The 15914-nt window shown below is 39.1% G+C and overlaps 1 protein-coding gene across 1 annotated transcript in view; it reads left to right on the top strand.

Moving 5' to 3' along the window:
• Nucleotides 1–1765: 1765 nt before the first annotated feature.
• The window catches only part of LOC128700323 (homeobox protein unc-4 homolog), an 89349-nt gene continuing 75200 nt past the window's right edge, over nucleotides 1766–15914 (top strand). Inside the window, exon 1 of the mRNA XM_053793428.2 lies at nucleotides 1766–2216. Within this exon, the coding sequence (XP_053649403.1) occupies nucleotides 1904–2216 (313 nt within the window). The 5' untranslated portion in view covers nucleotides 1766–1903. The remainder of the gene's footprint in view (nucleotides 2217–15914) is intronic.

The following is a 15914-nucleotide window of genomic DNA, read 5'->3' as shown; positions in this document are numbered from 1 at the left end:
TAAGGTTCTTTTGGTACAAAATTATTAATTTTTACATTAACATAAATGAAAAAAAAAATCTTTAAATGTAGAAGAGAAAATTTTAGAAAGGACTTGTATTCTCCTCATTAGTGTTACGTCGTCTTATTCTAGCTCTTCTTTCGTGATATTCACATATACAAGAAACAGCACCGGCAATATGACTGATCCTTGTGGAACCCCACTCGTTACATGCACCCATTCCAACACCTCATCACGGACCATCACTCGTTGTTTCCTTCCTGTCAGGTATTCCCTGATCCAGTTCAGTGGTTTTTCTGCCAGCTCCTCTAGCTTTTGCACCAGTCTCTTGTGCAGTACTGTGTCAAAACCCTTCTTACAGTCCAAGAATATGTAATCTGCCCATCCCTCTCTCTGTCTAGTCTTTTGTTACCTTCTCGTAAAACTCCAGTAGGTTTGTAACACAGGATTTTCCATCCCTAAAGCCGTGCCAATCCGTCTCCTTTCTTACAAACTAGGGCTACATTTACTATCTTCCACACCTCTGACACTTGCCCCTGTTTTGATAAGACTTGTTGAAGATTGTTACTAGCGGCACACACAGTGCATCTATTTCCAGTGTGTATGAATGTGTGTGTGTGTGTGTGTGTGTGTGTGTGTGTGTGTATGTGTGTGTGTGTGTGTGTGTGTGTGTGTGTGTGTGTGTGTGTGTGTGTGTGTGTGTGTGTGTGTGTGAAGCAAAGAGTAATTTGTAGTCCCTGACATAATTACATTTTTAATTCCTTTCCGCGGTAGATGGTGGCTGGTATTCACTTCCTCTGTGAACCAACACACCACCGCTAAATAATACTCTACATCTAACATTCTTTCGCGATAAAATCGAGAGTTTTATAACATACTCCGAGAGTCAGTGAGCAATTTAAAGTCAACAGAATTCCTGTCACTAAAATGAAGTATTATAAATATAACACTTGACTCTCTCTCTCTCTCTCTCTCTCTCTCTCTCCACCCTGCCTTTAACAACGCTTAATACCGGTATTAAAAATATATTATCGTTCTTGTGAGTGGCGAGCAATGAGGCCAGCCATTTCACTTAGTAAACAAACACTAATTCCTCCGGAATGAATACAATTGGTCAAGTTAAGTCGGAATTAAGTGTAAACACTACATTTATAGTTGTCAGGATAAATTCGAGGTGAAAGCATCATTACTGGTCGACAGTCCCCCCTTAAATTACTTGCAGACATGCCTGGGTCCCCAGCGGTGTGGACTGAGAGCTGCTGCTGCTCTGATGGTCGCCGCACTCTTGTATAGCAGCATCCAGTGGCCTGAGTAAGGGAGCTCACCCTTGGTTCTTCAAACACTCTATTCGATTCCCCTTTTTTTTCTCCTTCCCTAGGGGTGAGGACAAGCTGTAACATTTTGACATAGGCAATCTAGTGCCTATTCTAACCAGGCCCACTGCAGACAGATCCCTCCAGTGGCCTTAACTACCACATTATTGATGACAACTTGACACAAAGCTCGGAAAAACTCTATAGGAACCCCATTAAGTCGATGAAATGGACACTCTAATCGAAACCCTGTTTGTCATTCGGCGGCGGTAGCCCTACCAGCCAATCAGAACCCTCCAGGATGGTCGGGCGCGTGACAGCAGCCAATCGAAGGTGAGGGAGCTGGTGGTGGGCGTGTTGTAGGAGTGGCCTGGGATAATCCCGCAGCAGAACAATGGAGAGGTGAGGACCGTAGGTGCGGCTGCCAGCTCTTCAGTATTTGTTGACAAACCGCGCACGCTGCAGCTGTGAGTGTCGCTGGCAGCCCCCACGAGGACTCCCCAAAACAGTGACTGTGGTGGATATATGGCACACGAGTGGAAGTAGAGAGAGGACCGTGTGAGAGGGCAGCGCACCTCCTGGGAGCTAGAATGCTGCTCATGGAGAAGATGTTGCCTCATCTTGGCTACGTGCAGCCCACATTCCACGTACTGAGTCAACTGGCACGGCCCGTGCCGCTACCCCTGGGGCAGCAGCTGCCTCCGCTACCTGCACTCTCACCCTTCTCCAACCACAACGGTATCAAGCTGGGCGGCATGCCGCCCAACGCCCACGAAAGCGGTCCACACCCTCTCTCCTTTTCCGTCTTGGGGCGCGGTAGCGGCGGCTTCCTCGATCGGACCGACCCAAGCGGCGGCCTGCCGCCTGGTCTCCCGTCCCCTTACGATCGCGACGACGAGAAAGGTGAGACATTCACGTAATTCACCCGAGTCATTAACATTTTTATCCCAACTAAGTGACAGTGAACTCCGCCAGACGACAACAGGTGACTTCCGCTACAGGCGTCCACTGGAATCAGCTATCGTAACCAATGGATGCGTTTACCTTGTTCGGCTGAACTTGATCCGGATTCCTTTATCATCTACAACAAGTCCGGTTACCCTGCATGTACTGGGCCTGGCTCAGTTACTTTGTTCAAGTGTGCCTTGTCCGGTCAACCTAGTTTAGATGTGCCTAGTCCGGTTACCTATTTTTCAACTGGTCCAGATTCGGTTTTTTCATTCAACTAAGGCAAGTTCTCATGGCCGTAGCCGGATGTGTCAGTGTTTCTCCACATATCTGACATTAATAACCGTCTTCACTGCTGCCTTGCAGATTCCTCGGCATTAGGCATAAGCTTACACTGATGGGCCGTGAATAATATTGCAGGTGGTTATAAGTACCTCATTCTATGCACCTACGATATTCCTGTCATAATGGAGGCTTATTTCAGATGACTAAAAGATATTCGTGGTAGTCGCCCAAAAATATTCTCTCCTCCTAATTTGCCATATTCTTACACAGCATTACCAATAAATCTAATAATACCTTACTGTCTCTATGGAATAATTAATAATTTTTATTGTGGATCCACACACACACACACACACACCTGTATATATATATATATATATATATATATATATATATATATATATATATATATATATATATATATATATATATAATGTCGTGCCGAATAGGTAAAACTGGCCAGTTAGCAAGAACTCAATTAAAATTAAGTCCTTTCTAAAATTTTCTCTTATACGCTAAAAAGATATATTACTTTCATTTATGTTAATGTAAAAATTAATAATTTTGTACCCAAAGAACCTTAGAAAATTTACCTAACCTTATTACAACAAGCGCAATTTAATTTAGCCTAATCCAACTAAATATATTTTAGATAAGTTTACAATAATTTAATAATAAACAAACACAATGAAATATATTTTTTTCGTTAGGATCAGAATGATTTTTGCGAAATTATTGCATACACAAATTTTCGCTTGCCTTATTCGGCAAGAAGAGCTTTGCTATTTAAGCCAAAAAGACAAGTTTTACCTATTCGGCATGAAATATATACATACATTATATATATATATATATATATATATATATATATATATATATATATATATATATATTTATATATATATATACTACTTATATTACTTAACAATAATATTTCTGCGACATTACAGCTATGTCTGCGCTAGTGTATCTATTTCTGTGCAATTATAGATAGTTCCTCGGTCAGGAAATCGGGTTCTGACAAGATATCAGTCCCTAGTAACATCTATGTGGACCGCTGACAAAATTCTCACATTTCGCCGATATCATTAGTAGAAAATAGCTAATCAAATTTTTGCTTTGCTTTATATTATGGTGGTAAACCAGTGTTATTCAGGGTGGGGGGGGAGGGGGTAATACTCAGCTAGGAAGCTAATATCTCCCGTGGAAAGCAACAGAAAATATTTTGGTGTCGAGAGTAATATTCAGCTATGCTGCAGTTTCCGTGTAGTAATACTTCAGTAATATTCAGGTGTACAGGTATTAAACAGGTCTTGTAAGCCATCGCGGATATTCCCTCACGTACGGTAATATTCGTCAAAAAAGTGCAATAGGCACTGGAATGAGGACCAGACCATTCCTCAGTTTCGACAAAACTTCAAACGACGTTTCGATCCATTACATCAGGCCGAGAGGACCTGGAAGGTCCGAAAATAATTTTGTGAATTGCGAATTGAATTTCTGTGAACAGTTTTTGACCCATTATTAAAATTGTTTATTTTTGTCCATGATAAACAATTACACAACCGAACCTTAGTGAAGAAAAAATGTTATTATTATTACATTAAGAGAGAGCGCTATATCCACACGGGCAGTACTGCCTCCTGAGGTAATGGGAGGCAATTAGGTTCGATTCTACGGGTAAGGAACGATAACTCAAATTTCCAGGATCAAGAACCTCTTTACCGATCCAATAACAACAATAACAATAATAATAATAATAATAATAATAATAATAATAATAATAATAATAAAAATAACAATAAAATTATTACTTTTAATACTTATTTTATTATTATTATTATTATTATTATTATTATTATTATTATTAGTTTGATGACTGCTGAGGGTAAATACCAAGTCGCCAAAATATCCAAATGGCCAAAACTCTTTCACATCGCCAAAATTCTTTTACCATCGATAAAATACTTTTCCCCTTCCGCCAAAAAATGTTTTCCATCGCCAAAATTATTTCTCCTTAATATTTTTTTCCGTAATCGCCAAAATTCTTTGACATCGCGAAAACTGTTTCACATCGCAATTATTTTACATCATCGCTGAGACACTCGGCTTCAAAGATGTGGTTTAACGCCAGTAAAGGGCTCTTGATCCAAGGAATTAAAGTTGCCTTTCCCTTCCCTTCCTTGGATCAAACCAGATTTCCTCGTATTCTCCAGGTTCTGCAAGATCCCTCTGGGTTTAGAGCTTTCCCTAATATAATATTAATAATAATTTACAATAATAATGGTAATAATAATAACTTATAATAATAATAACTTATAATAATAATAATAATAATAATAATTCATAAAATTAATAATAGTAATAGTAATTCATAATAATAATAATGATAATTATTATTATTATTATTATTATTATTATTATTATTACTACTACTACTACTAATAATAATAGTAATAATAATAACTTATAATAATAATAATAATAATAATAATAATAATAATAATAATAATTCATAATAATAATTCATAAAATTAATAATAGTAATAGTAATTCATAATAATAATAATAATAATAATGATAATTATTATTATTATTATTATTATTATTATTATTATTATTATTATTATTATTATTACTACTACTACTACTAATAATAATAATAATAGTAATAATAATAACTTATAATAATAATAATAATTCATAAAATTAATAATAATAATTCATAATAATAATAATAATGATTATTATTATTATTACTACTACTACTACTACTACTACTACTACTACTAATAATAATAATAATAATAATAATAATAATGAAGAATTAGAAACATGTGCTACATCTGGGTATCTTTATTATAGACGTTTCGCCATCAAGTATTGATAAAGCCACTGTTTGGCGAAACGTCTGTAGTAGAAATATAGATGTTGTACATGTGTCTGATTCTTCATCTTGTTGGTACTATATATACCATATATGTATAATAATAATAATAATAATAATAATAATAATAATAATAATAATAAAATTAATAATAATACTAATAATATCTAGCTAATTTACAGATAAATCACATCTGCATAATACTCCCAGTAATATTTCTTTGAGTAATACGTCTTCCAGTAATACGTCTTCCAGTAATACGTCTTCCAGTAATACGTCTTCCAGTAATACGTCTTCCAGTAATACGTCTTCCAGTAATACGTCTTTCAGTTATACGTCTTACAGTAATACGTCTTCCAGTAATACGTCTTCCGGTAATACGTCTTCCAGTAATACGTCTTCCAGTAATACGTCTTCCAGTAATACGTCTTCCGGTAATACGTCTTCCAGTAATATGTCTTCCAGTAATATTTCTTCCAGTTATATTTCTTCCAGTAATATTTGTTCAATACTTCAAGTAATGCTTCACGAATATTATTCCTGCCAGACCATCGGTAATATTACAGCTACGCCGACAAACGATATTACCGTTGCTGTACGCACGAAGAAGCGCTAAACCCGCAAGGTGAGAACTGCCGAAAGGGGGAAGGTCACACAGCGCTTGCGCGCGCCTGTGGGGGTAATAGGAGGTAATATAGGTCAGAGGAAGGGAAGTTCCAGGTCCACGGATCAAAAGCCCTTCGGGGGGCGTCTATTTGCATTGCGCGAAGCGCTAAACCCGCCTGGATCTTTCGATGATGTGGCGGAGGCTCGTTCCCCGTTCGCTGATCGGCAATACTTCTGTCCAGGATCTAGATAATACTCTAGTTGAAGGCTAATATATATTACCTTCGTTCCAGCAGTAATATCCCCGATAGGCCGTCAATATTTCAGAAAAACGGCAAAAAAAAGTATTGCTGATAATCCATTAGTAATATTCAGGGTTACCCTTGTGTAATATTTTTAAGTCTACAGTAATATTCCAACTTTATAAAGACAAATATTTAATATACTTCGTCAGTAATATTTATACGAAAATATTCAAGGTATATTTGCAGTAAAATTCAGGGTATATCGCTTTGTATATTCCACTTATATTGCTACTAAAAATTTCACGTATATCGTTAGTAATATGCCAGGTATGTCGTCAGTAATATTGCAGGTATATCATCTATAATATACCAGGTATATCGACAGTAATATTGCAGGTATATCATCTATAATATACCAGGTATATCGACAGTAATATTGCAGGTATATCATCTATAATATACCAGGTATATCGACAGTAATATTGCAGGTATATCATCTATAATATACCAGGTATATCGACAGTAATAATGCAGGTATATCATCTATAATATACCAGGTATATCGACAGTAATATTGCAGGTATATCATCTATAATATACCAGGTATATCGACAGTAATATTGCAGGTATATCATATATAATATACCAGGTATATCGACAGTAATATTGCAGGTATATCATCTATAATATACCAGGTATATCGACAGCAATATTGCAGGTATATCATCTATAATATACCAGGTATATCGACAGCAATATTGCAGGTATATCATCTATAATATACCAGGTATATCGACAGCAATATTGCAGGTATATCTCTAGTAATATTACACGCATACTACCTGTAATATTCCTGGTATATCGTTAGGAATATTCCAACTTAATATTTTTCCTAATTGACGGGACTGAAAATAATAATCCATGCAACGAATATTATTATTATTATTATTATTATTATTATTATTATTATTATTATTATCACGAACGCTAAACCCGATTGGCTAATACAGGACCTGGGAAACAGGAGAGAATTAGGCCGGATCCAATTCCTTGGATCAAGTTCCCTTCTCAGGCAACAATTCAACAGCAAAAAAAAAAAAAATACAAATTGAAAATAAAAATTAGAAATAATTTTTTTGGAAAAGTATGCGATAATTTTTTGACTTGCTTTTTATTCATATATATACACATTATTTTTTATAAATTTTAATACACATTTGTACGTGTTTGACACATAATTTATTACCTGGTTTTAATTATGTGTCAGTGTATATACTCCTCTCAGCGAATATACGCTGAGATATTCGCACATCTCGATGTGTATACAAATATATACACCTCTCAGTGTATGTACCTCTAGATTTATATACACTGAGAAAGACACATATCTCGATGTATACACGATAAGAGATACACACTTCTCGGCAGTGTTTATACGCGGCGAGATACGCTCTCTACGTATATACACAGAAATACACAATATACTTACACACACACACACACACACACACACACACACACACACACACACATAAATATATATATATATCATTAGACGGGAGACTATATATAGTCAGACGTTTGTTAACATCATCAGAAAATTACTAGTGTGAAAATCTTAAATATTTACTTATGAAGCGAGTGAAAGATATTCGTGTGGCTACCCACAACACCCCTACTGTTGCCTGTATATAATTGTCTGACCACAGAATTAGGTGTGAGACCGCTGTACACCTGGTGGGTGGTGTGGTTGTGGCGGTGGTTGTGGCGGTGGTTGTGGTGGTGGTTATGGTGGTGGTTGTGGTGGTGGTTGTGGTGGTGGTTATGGTGGTGGTTGTGGTGGTGGTTGTGGTGGTGGTTGTGGTGGTGGTTATGGTGGTGGTTATGGTGGTGGTTATGGTGGTGGTTGTGGTGGTGGTTGTGGTGGTGGTTGTGGTGGTGGTTATGGTGGTGGTTATGGTGGTGGTTGTGGTGGTGGTTATGGTGGTGGTTGTGGTGGTGGTTGTGGTGGTGGTTGTGGTGGTGGTTATGGTGGTGGTTATGGTGGTGGTTATGGTGGTGGTTATGGTGGTGGTTGTGGTGGTGGTTGTGGTGGTGGTTGTGGTGGTGGTTATGGTGGTGGTTACGGTGGTGGTTATGGTGGTGGTTGTGGTGGTGGTTGTGGTGGTGGGTGTGGTGGTGGGTGTGGTGGTGGTGGTTATGGTGGTGGTTGTGGTGGTGGGTGTGGTGGTGGGTGTGGTGGTGGTTATGGTGGTGGTTATGGTGGTGGTTGTGGTGGTGGGTGTGGTGGTGGTTATAGTGGTGGTTATGGTGGTGGTTGTGGTGGTGGGTGTGGTCGTGGGTGTGGTCGTGGGTGTCGTGGTGGGTGTGGTGGAGGTGGTGGGTGTGGTGGAGGTGGTGGGTGTGGTGGAGGTGGTGGGTGTGGTGGTGGGTGTGGTGGAGGTGGTGGGTGTGGTGGAGGTGGTGGGTGTGGTGGAGGTGGTGGGTGTGGTGGAGGTGGTGGGTGTGGTGGAGGTGGTGGGTGTAGTGGTGGGTGTGGTGGGGGGTGTGGTGGTGGGGGGGGTGGTGGGTGTGGTGGCGGTGGTGGGGGTGGTGGTGGGTGTGGTGGTGGTGGTGGGTGTGGTGGAGGTGGTGGGTGTGGTGGAGGTGGTGGGTGTGGTGGAGGTGGTGGGTGTGGTGGTGGGTGTGGTGGAGGTGGTGGGTGTGGTGGAGGTGGTGGGTGTGGTGGAGGTGGTGGGTGTGGTGGAGGTGGTGGGTGTGGTGGTGGGTGTGGTGGTGGGTGTGGTGGAGGTGGTGGGTGTGGTGGAGGTGGTGGGTGTGGTGGAGGGGGTGGGTGTGGTGGTGGGTGTGGTGGAGGTGGTGGGTGTGGTGGAGGTGGTGGGTGTGGTGGTGGGTGTGGTGGAGGTGGTGGGTGTGGTGGAGGTGGTGGGTGTGGTGGTGGGTGTGGTGGTGGTGGTGGGTGTGGTGGAGGTGGTGGGTGTGGTGGTGGTGGTGGGTGTGGTGGTGGGTGTGGTGGAGGTGGTGGGTGTGGTGGAGGTGGTGGGTGTGGTGGTGGGTGTGGTGGAGGTGGTGGGTGTGGTGGAGGTGGTGGGTGTAGTGGTGGGTGTGGTGGAGGTGGTGGGTGTGGTGGAGGTGGTGGGTGTGGTGGAGGTGGTGGGTGTGGTGGTGGGTGTGGTGGTGGGTGTGGTGGAGGTGGTGGGTGTGGGCAGTGATAAAGTTCCGGTGTGGTTTTCAACGGGTCAGTGTTTATTCGTGGATCGAGTAGTGTGTAATTTATATAGTGTTGAGTTTGTATAATATGAAATTTAAATAGTGTAGAGTTTATTCAGTGTGGTGTTGATACAGTAGTGTGTTTGTATTGCGACGGTTTATATATATATAATACTCTTGTATTTATCACTATATTTACAGTATATGCTGAGTATACATATGCTGTATATAATATCTGATGTGTTTATAGTGAGCATATATGATGCTGAATATCTAGTAATTTTTTGTGAATATACACATGTATGCATACATGAGTTAACCATTAATATATATATATATATATATATATATATATATATATATATATATATATATATATATATATATATATATATATATATATATATATATATATATGTCGTGCCGAATAGGTAAATTTCGTCATTTAGCAAGAACTCGTTTGAAATTAAGTTCTTTCTAAAATTTTCTCTTATACGTTTAAATATATATTTTTTTCATTTGTGTTAATGTAAAAATTAATAATTTTGTACCAAAAAAACCTTAGAAAACTTATCTAACCTTTTTATAAGAAGCGCAATTTAATTTGGCTTAATGCAACTAAATATATTTTAGATAAATTTGTAATAATTTAATAATAAAGACAATGAAATGTATTTTTTTCGTTAGGTTCAGAATGATTTGTGCGAAATTATTGCATACAAAAATTTTCGCTTGCCTTATTCGGCAAGAAGAGCGTTCCTATTTAAGCCAAAATAGCAAGTTTTACCTATTCGGCACGACATCATATATATATATATATATATATATATATATATATATATATATATATATATATATATATATATATATATATATATATATATATATATATATATATATATATATATATATATATATATATATATATATATATATATATATGCATATATATATATATATATATATATATATATATATATATATATATATATATATATATATATATATATATATATATATATATATACTTTATGGGTGCTGGCTAGGAGTGAAACATCAGAGGTAAGGAGTAAGTTATCTCAGGTGGGTTAATTGAGACATCATCTGTGATGGGAAGTGGGCTGGTGTGGGTGGAGGAACCCCCCCCCCCCCCACTGCGTCTTTGTTACTCCGTTCTTGCCCCACCTCAGCCCACCCATCCCTGAGGTGGGTGGGTGGGCCGTATGGTGTTTACAATGGGTGGAATCGTGTCTGACGAAACTGAAAAACAATAACGAATTTGTGTGGAAGATACAAGTAGATGAGTAGAATAAGGTAGAATTGGTAGAATGGCTGGTGAAAGTGTAAAAGAATTAAGTAGAAGAAAAGGTATATGGGGTGATGAGGTCAGGCAGGTGGGCAGAAGCTAACCGCAGCTGCATGTTAAGGCACGACATGAGGTGGACGACAGGCGGCCACGACACGAAGATCGTCCAATGTATTTGTCTTCTTTTGTCGTTTCTTGCAAGCTTTTGTTGTTTCCAGGAAGTCTGTCTTCTTTTGTTGCTTCCTGCAAGTCTCCTTTCGTTGTTTCCTGCAAGTCTCCTTTCGTTGTTTCCTGCAAGTCTCCTTTCGTTGTTTCCTGCAAGTCTCCTTTCGTTGTTTCCTGCAAGTCTCCTTTCGTTGTTTCCTGCAAGTCTCCTTTCGTTGTTTCCTGCAAGTCTCCTTTCGTTGTTTCCTGCAAGTCTCCTTTCGTTGTTTCTTGCAAGTCTCCTTTCGTTGTTTCCTGCAAGTCTCCTTTCGTTGTTTCCTGCAAGTCTCCTTTTGTTGCTTCCTGCAAGTCTCCTTTCGTTGTTTCCTGCAAGTCTCCTTTCGTTGTTTCCTGCAAGTCTCCTTTCGTTGTTTCTTGCAAGTCTCCTTTCGTTGTTTCCTGCAAGTCTCCTTTCGTTGTTTCCTGCAAGTCTCCTTTCGTTGTTTCCTGCAAGTCTCCTTTCGTTGTTTCTTGCAAGTCTCCTTTCTTTGTTTCCTGCAAGTCTCCTTTCGTTGTTTCCTGCAAGTCTCCTTTCGTTGTTTCCTGCAAGTCTCCTTTCGTTGTTTCTTGCAAGTCTTCTTTCGTTGTTTCTTGCAAGTCTCCTTTCGTTGTTTCTTGCAAGTCTTCTTTCGTTGTTTCTTGCAAGTCTTCTTTCGTTGTTTCTTGCAAGTCTTCTTTCGTTGTTTCCTGCAGGTAATCTTTCGTTGCTTCCTGCAGGTCTTCTTTCGTTGCTTCTTATATCCTCAACCCTCAAGGTGACCGTAAAGAAGCAGTCTCAAGCTGAGGACAGATTTAGTTTGAATAGCGCAAAGCACTTTCTGGATCATATATAGTGTCCACTCGATCCTTTGTCTGATAATTGCGGTCACTCACGCCAGTCAGGCTGTTGATAACTGCTTGGATTGGAGGCTTAATACAACTCTCCTACCTCCTCGTTACAAGCCAATTTGGGAAACTTGCTTAATATATCTGGTATACTATTTTAGTTAAATAAGATATCTCGACATATCACATAGATTATACTATCTCGATATTCCTCAATAAGTGGACAACAGAGGCACATACTTTGCATTTGGTATGATCATCATCTGTGTCTTCCAACCAAGTTTTATCCTGGATACTACAGATAAGTGAACTGTAGATATAAATCCAGATGTACGCCTGTTAACCCTTTTGGGACATAGTTCCTAGGCCTTTTGTGTATCCATATCCTCTTGCACTACCATCCACGGGATGGATATGATGTACATAATAAACAAAATCTAATCTTACACCTTGTCTGTTTATCCAGATGCTGAACACTAGACTAAATAATTACAGAAAAAAATAATTAACTCTGGCGGAATAGTAATGTGAAAAAAAAAACTTGTATAAGCTCATAATATAACTCTAAATGTTATTATTACACTTGAAAGTAATTTTCACGGAGTTAAGTTACTGTAAATGTAACACTGAATTTTGTCCGTTTCATTTTTTTAATGCCAGAGCATTATGGTCATATATATATTTTGTGTGTGCTCACCTATTTGTGGTTGCAGAGGTTGAGTCTCAGCTCCTGGCCGTCACTGGGTTCACGCTCTCTCTCCTGGCTTCGTGAGCCGTCGTATCCTTTATTAAAGCTGCGTATAGTGCCTGCTTCTACTAATTCGTTATCCAGGTTATTTCACCTCAGCTTTCTGTGGCTGATGAAATACTTCCCGACATCCCTGTGACTCATGTCTGTATTTAAGTTTTTTTCTGTACTTTACCTGCTTAGCCTATTATTTTCTCTTTGTATATTGTTATCATGCCTCTCTTAGTCGTTTCGAGTGTGTGTGTGTGTGTGTGTGTGTGTGTGTGTGTGTGTGTGTGCATATTTAGGGAGGTGCTGCTGATAACAAGGAAGTAAACAAACTACACTACCTGGTCCAGTAGTATAACTTTCTCCCAAGAGGATAAGAGACTGTTAGCCACTGGGAAATAAAGACCAGAGGTTTCCTCAAAGAATCAAATGCCACGAATTTCGTTAAAAGGGAAGATCTATGGGTTACTGCCACCTTTTTTTCCCTCCGGCGTTTCTGAATGGCAAACCAGGGGGTTGAACCTGAGTGCTTCCGTCCAACCTCCGAGTAGCTGGAGATGCTCAGTAATGTTGATGTGGAAGAGCGACTGCGAGAGCAGAGCGTCCGTTTGGCGATTTAACAAAACGGAGAATCGGGTCTCCGTCCCCCTCTTGTGATGAATGGCATCGCAAGCGTTCTTAGCGAACCTTATAAATGCAATTCCACAACCTAACGTAAATATCGTTATATGTTATATATATACGAGTGCTCGTGCATACGTAAATAAAAATGTACACTAGTATATCTCGACCTGTTTTATTGTCTCCTCGTCTGTTGATGTATGTCAATGATCAATGTTCATTACTTGTTTGTGTTTCAATGAACAAAATACATCTGCAACACCTGGGTAACTTTATTACTGAATCATTTCGATAATAAGGATATCTAAGTTTTGCACATGTGTCTTATTTATCAACCAATGTTACTAATCGGTATTGTATACCAATAATGTGATTCCTAAGCGTTTTGCTAAGCGTATGTGTAAATGTTATTATAAAAGCGGCTCGCTAGTAAAATAGGAAGCATATTCACTATCACTCGCTCTTCAATGGTCTTTCCAGATGGACACATGCATATGACCCGGTGATAATCCTCAGACCTGCTACAGCCCCAGTACAAACTTACTACAGCCCCAGTACAAACTTGCTTCAGACCCAGTACAGACCTACTCCACACTCTCCCAACTTTACAGTCTTGTCACTGTACTTTCCGCCCCGAGGACTCACATCCGGCTACCCGGTTGTCACGAACGCCTTCCCTTGTGTTACTCTGAACACACTCCAGTTACACGAACACTATGTAAATGTAATTCTATACGGCGTTTAGATATATCAAAGCGAATTCACAAATTACCCAGACATAAGAGAACAGAAACAAAAGAACAGAGGAACACTGCAGCAGGCATAGGAGCCTATTCTTGGCAGGCCTTTCTCAAAGTGAACACTTATCACCCACATTCTTGTTCAACCTATTCGTAAGTATACGAGAAGATGAGAGTTAACTTTAGTCTACTTTTTAGACAAGGTGTGACTTTAATATAGAGTAAAGCCGACCGAAACGTGTGGGGGACTTGGGAATCGTTTCAGCCGCGGTAGTGTGGTTTCTAGTCTTCTTTTACAAGCGAACAATTACATTATTAGTTATATGATGTAAACTAATGTATTACACTCACTACTGACATTAATGTTCCAATCGAAGTATATCACACACACACACACACACACACACACACACACACACACACACACACACAAAGAAATTGCATAGCGACCATAATTACCCTTTCTAGAGAGTTGATTAAATCAAATCAAATTATCTAATTTAAAAATGTATTTCAGAAAAAATGCCAGTGTCCACCGCAGCAAAAGATCCTAAAATATAAATTTCACAAATTTAACAACCAAAAATTCTACAACCAAAAATTCTACAACCAAATTCTACAACCAAATTCTACAACCAAAATTCTGATAAATTAGATACATTTGCAACATGTGTCTAATACCCAAGTGCTGCACATGTGTCTAATTTATCAACTTGTCGGTTCTCTGAACCATTCATTTACAACCAAAATTCTACAACCAAATTCAGCAACAAAATTACAACAACCAAAGTTCAAATATTATAAGCGACACAAAAGGCAACATCAGCTAAATAAAGTAACAAGGAAAACGTTGAGAAAACAACAAAGCAAAAAAAAAAAAGAAAAAAAAAGAGAATTGAAAAAAGACAAATGAAGTAGCAAGACAGCCAAGAAAAACGCTAAATCGAAGAAACAAGTTAAAACGGTAAGAGAAATAACACCAGAGTACTTGTCAGATTATCGGTACTGGAGAGCCCCGTTTTACAGTGCCTCGCTTAACAGCGCTTCGCTTTACAGCGCTTCACTTTACAACGCTTTGCTTAACAGCGCTTCACTTTACAACGCTTTGCTTAACAGCGCTTCACTTTACAACACTTTGCTTAACAGCGCTTCACTTTACAACGCTTTGCTTAACAGAGCTTCACTTTACAATGCTTTGCTTAACAGCGCTTCGCTTTACAACACTTTGCTTAACAGCGCTTCACTTTACAACGCTTTGCTTAACAGCGCTTCGCTTTACAACACTTTGCTTAACAGAGCTTCACTTTACAACGCTTTGCTTAACAGCGCTTCACTTTACAACGCTTTGCTTAACAGCGCTTCACTTTACAACGCTTTGCTTAACAGCGCTTCACTTTACAACACTTTGCTTAACAGCGCTTCACTTTACAACGCTTTGCTTAACAGCGCTTCACTTTACAGCACTTCACTTTACAATGCTTTGCTTAACAGAGCTTCACTTTACAGCACTTCACTTTACAACACTTTGCTTTACAATGCTTTGCTTAACAGAGCTTCACTTTACAGCACTTCACTTTACAGCACTTCACTTTACAATGCTTTGCTTAACAGAGCTTCACTTTACAGTGCTTCACTTTACAGCACTTCACTTTACACTGCTTTGCTTAACAGTGCTTCACTTTACAGCACTTCACTTTACAATGCTTTGCTTAACAGAGTTTCACTTTACAGCACTTCACTTTACAGCACTTCACTTTACAATGCTTTGCTTAACAGAGCTTCACTTTACAGCACTTCACTTTACAACGCTTCACTTTACAGCGCTTCACTTTACAGCACTTCACTTTACAACGCTTCACTTTACAGCGCTTCACTTTACAGCACTTCACTTTACAACACTTTGCTTAACAGAGCTTCACTTTACAGCGCTTCACTTTACAGCACTTCACTTTACAACGCTTCACTTTACAGCGCTTCACTTTACAGCA

The sequence above is a fragment of the Cherax quadricarinatus genome, chromosome 71, assembly GCF_038502225.1.
Source record: "Cherax quadricarinatus isolate ZL_2023a chromosome 71, ASM3850222v1, whole genome shotgun sequence".
In the NCBI taxonomy this organism is placed as follows: domain Eukaryota; kingdom Metazoa; phylum Arthropoda; class Malacostraca; order Decapoda; family Parastacidae; genus Cherax; species Cherax quadricarinatus.
The sequence above is the reverse complement of the archived record's forward strand: the minus strand, read 5'-3'. Positions and strand labels throughout refer to the sequence as shown.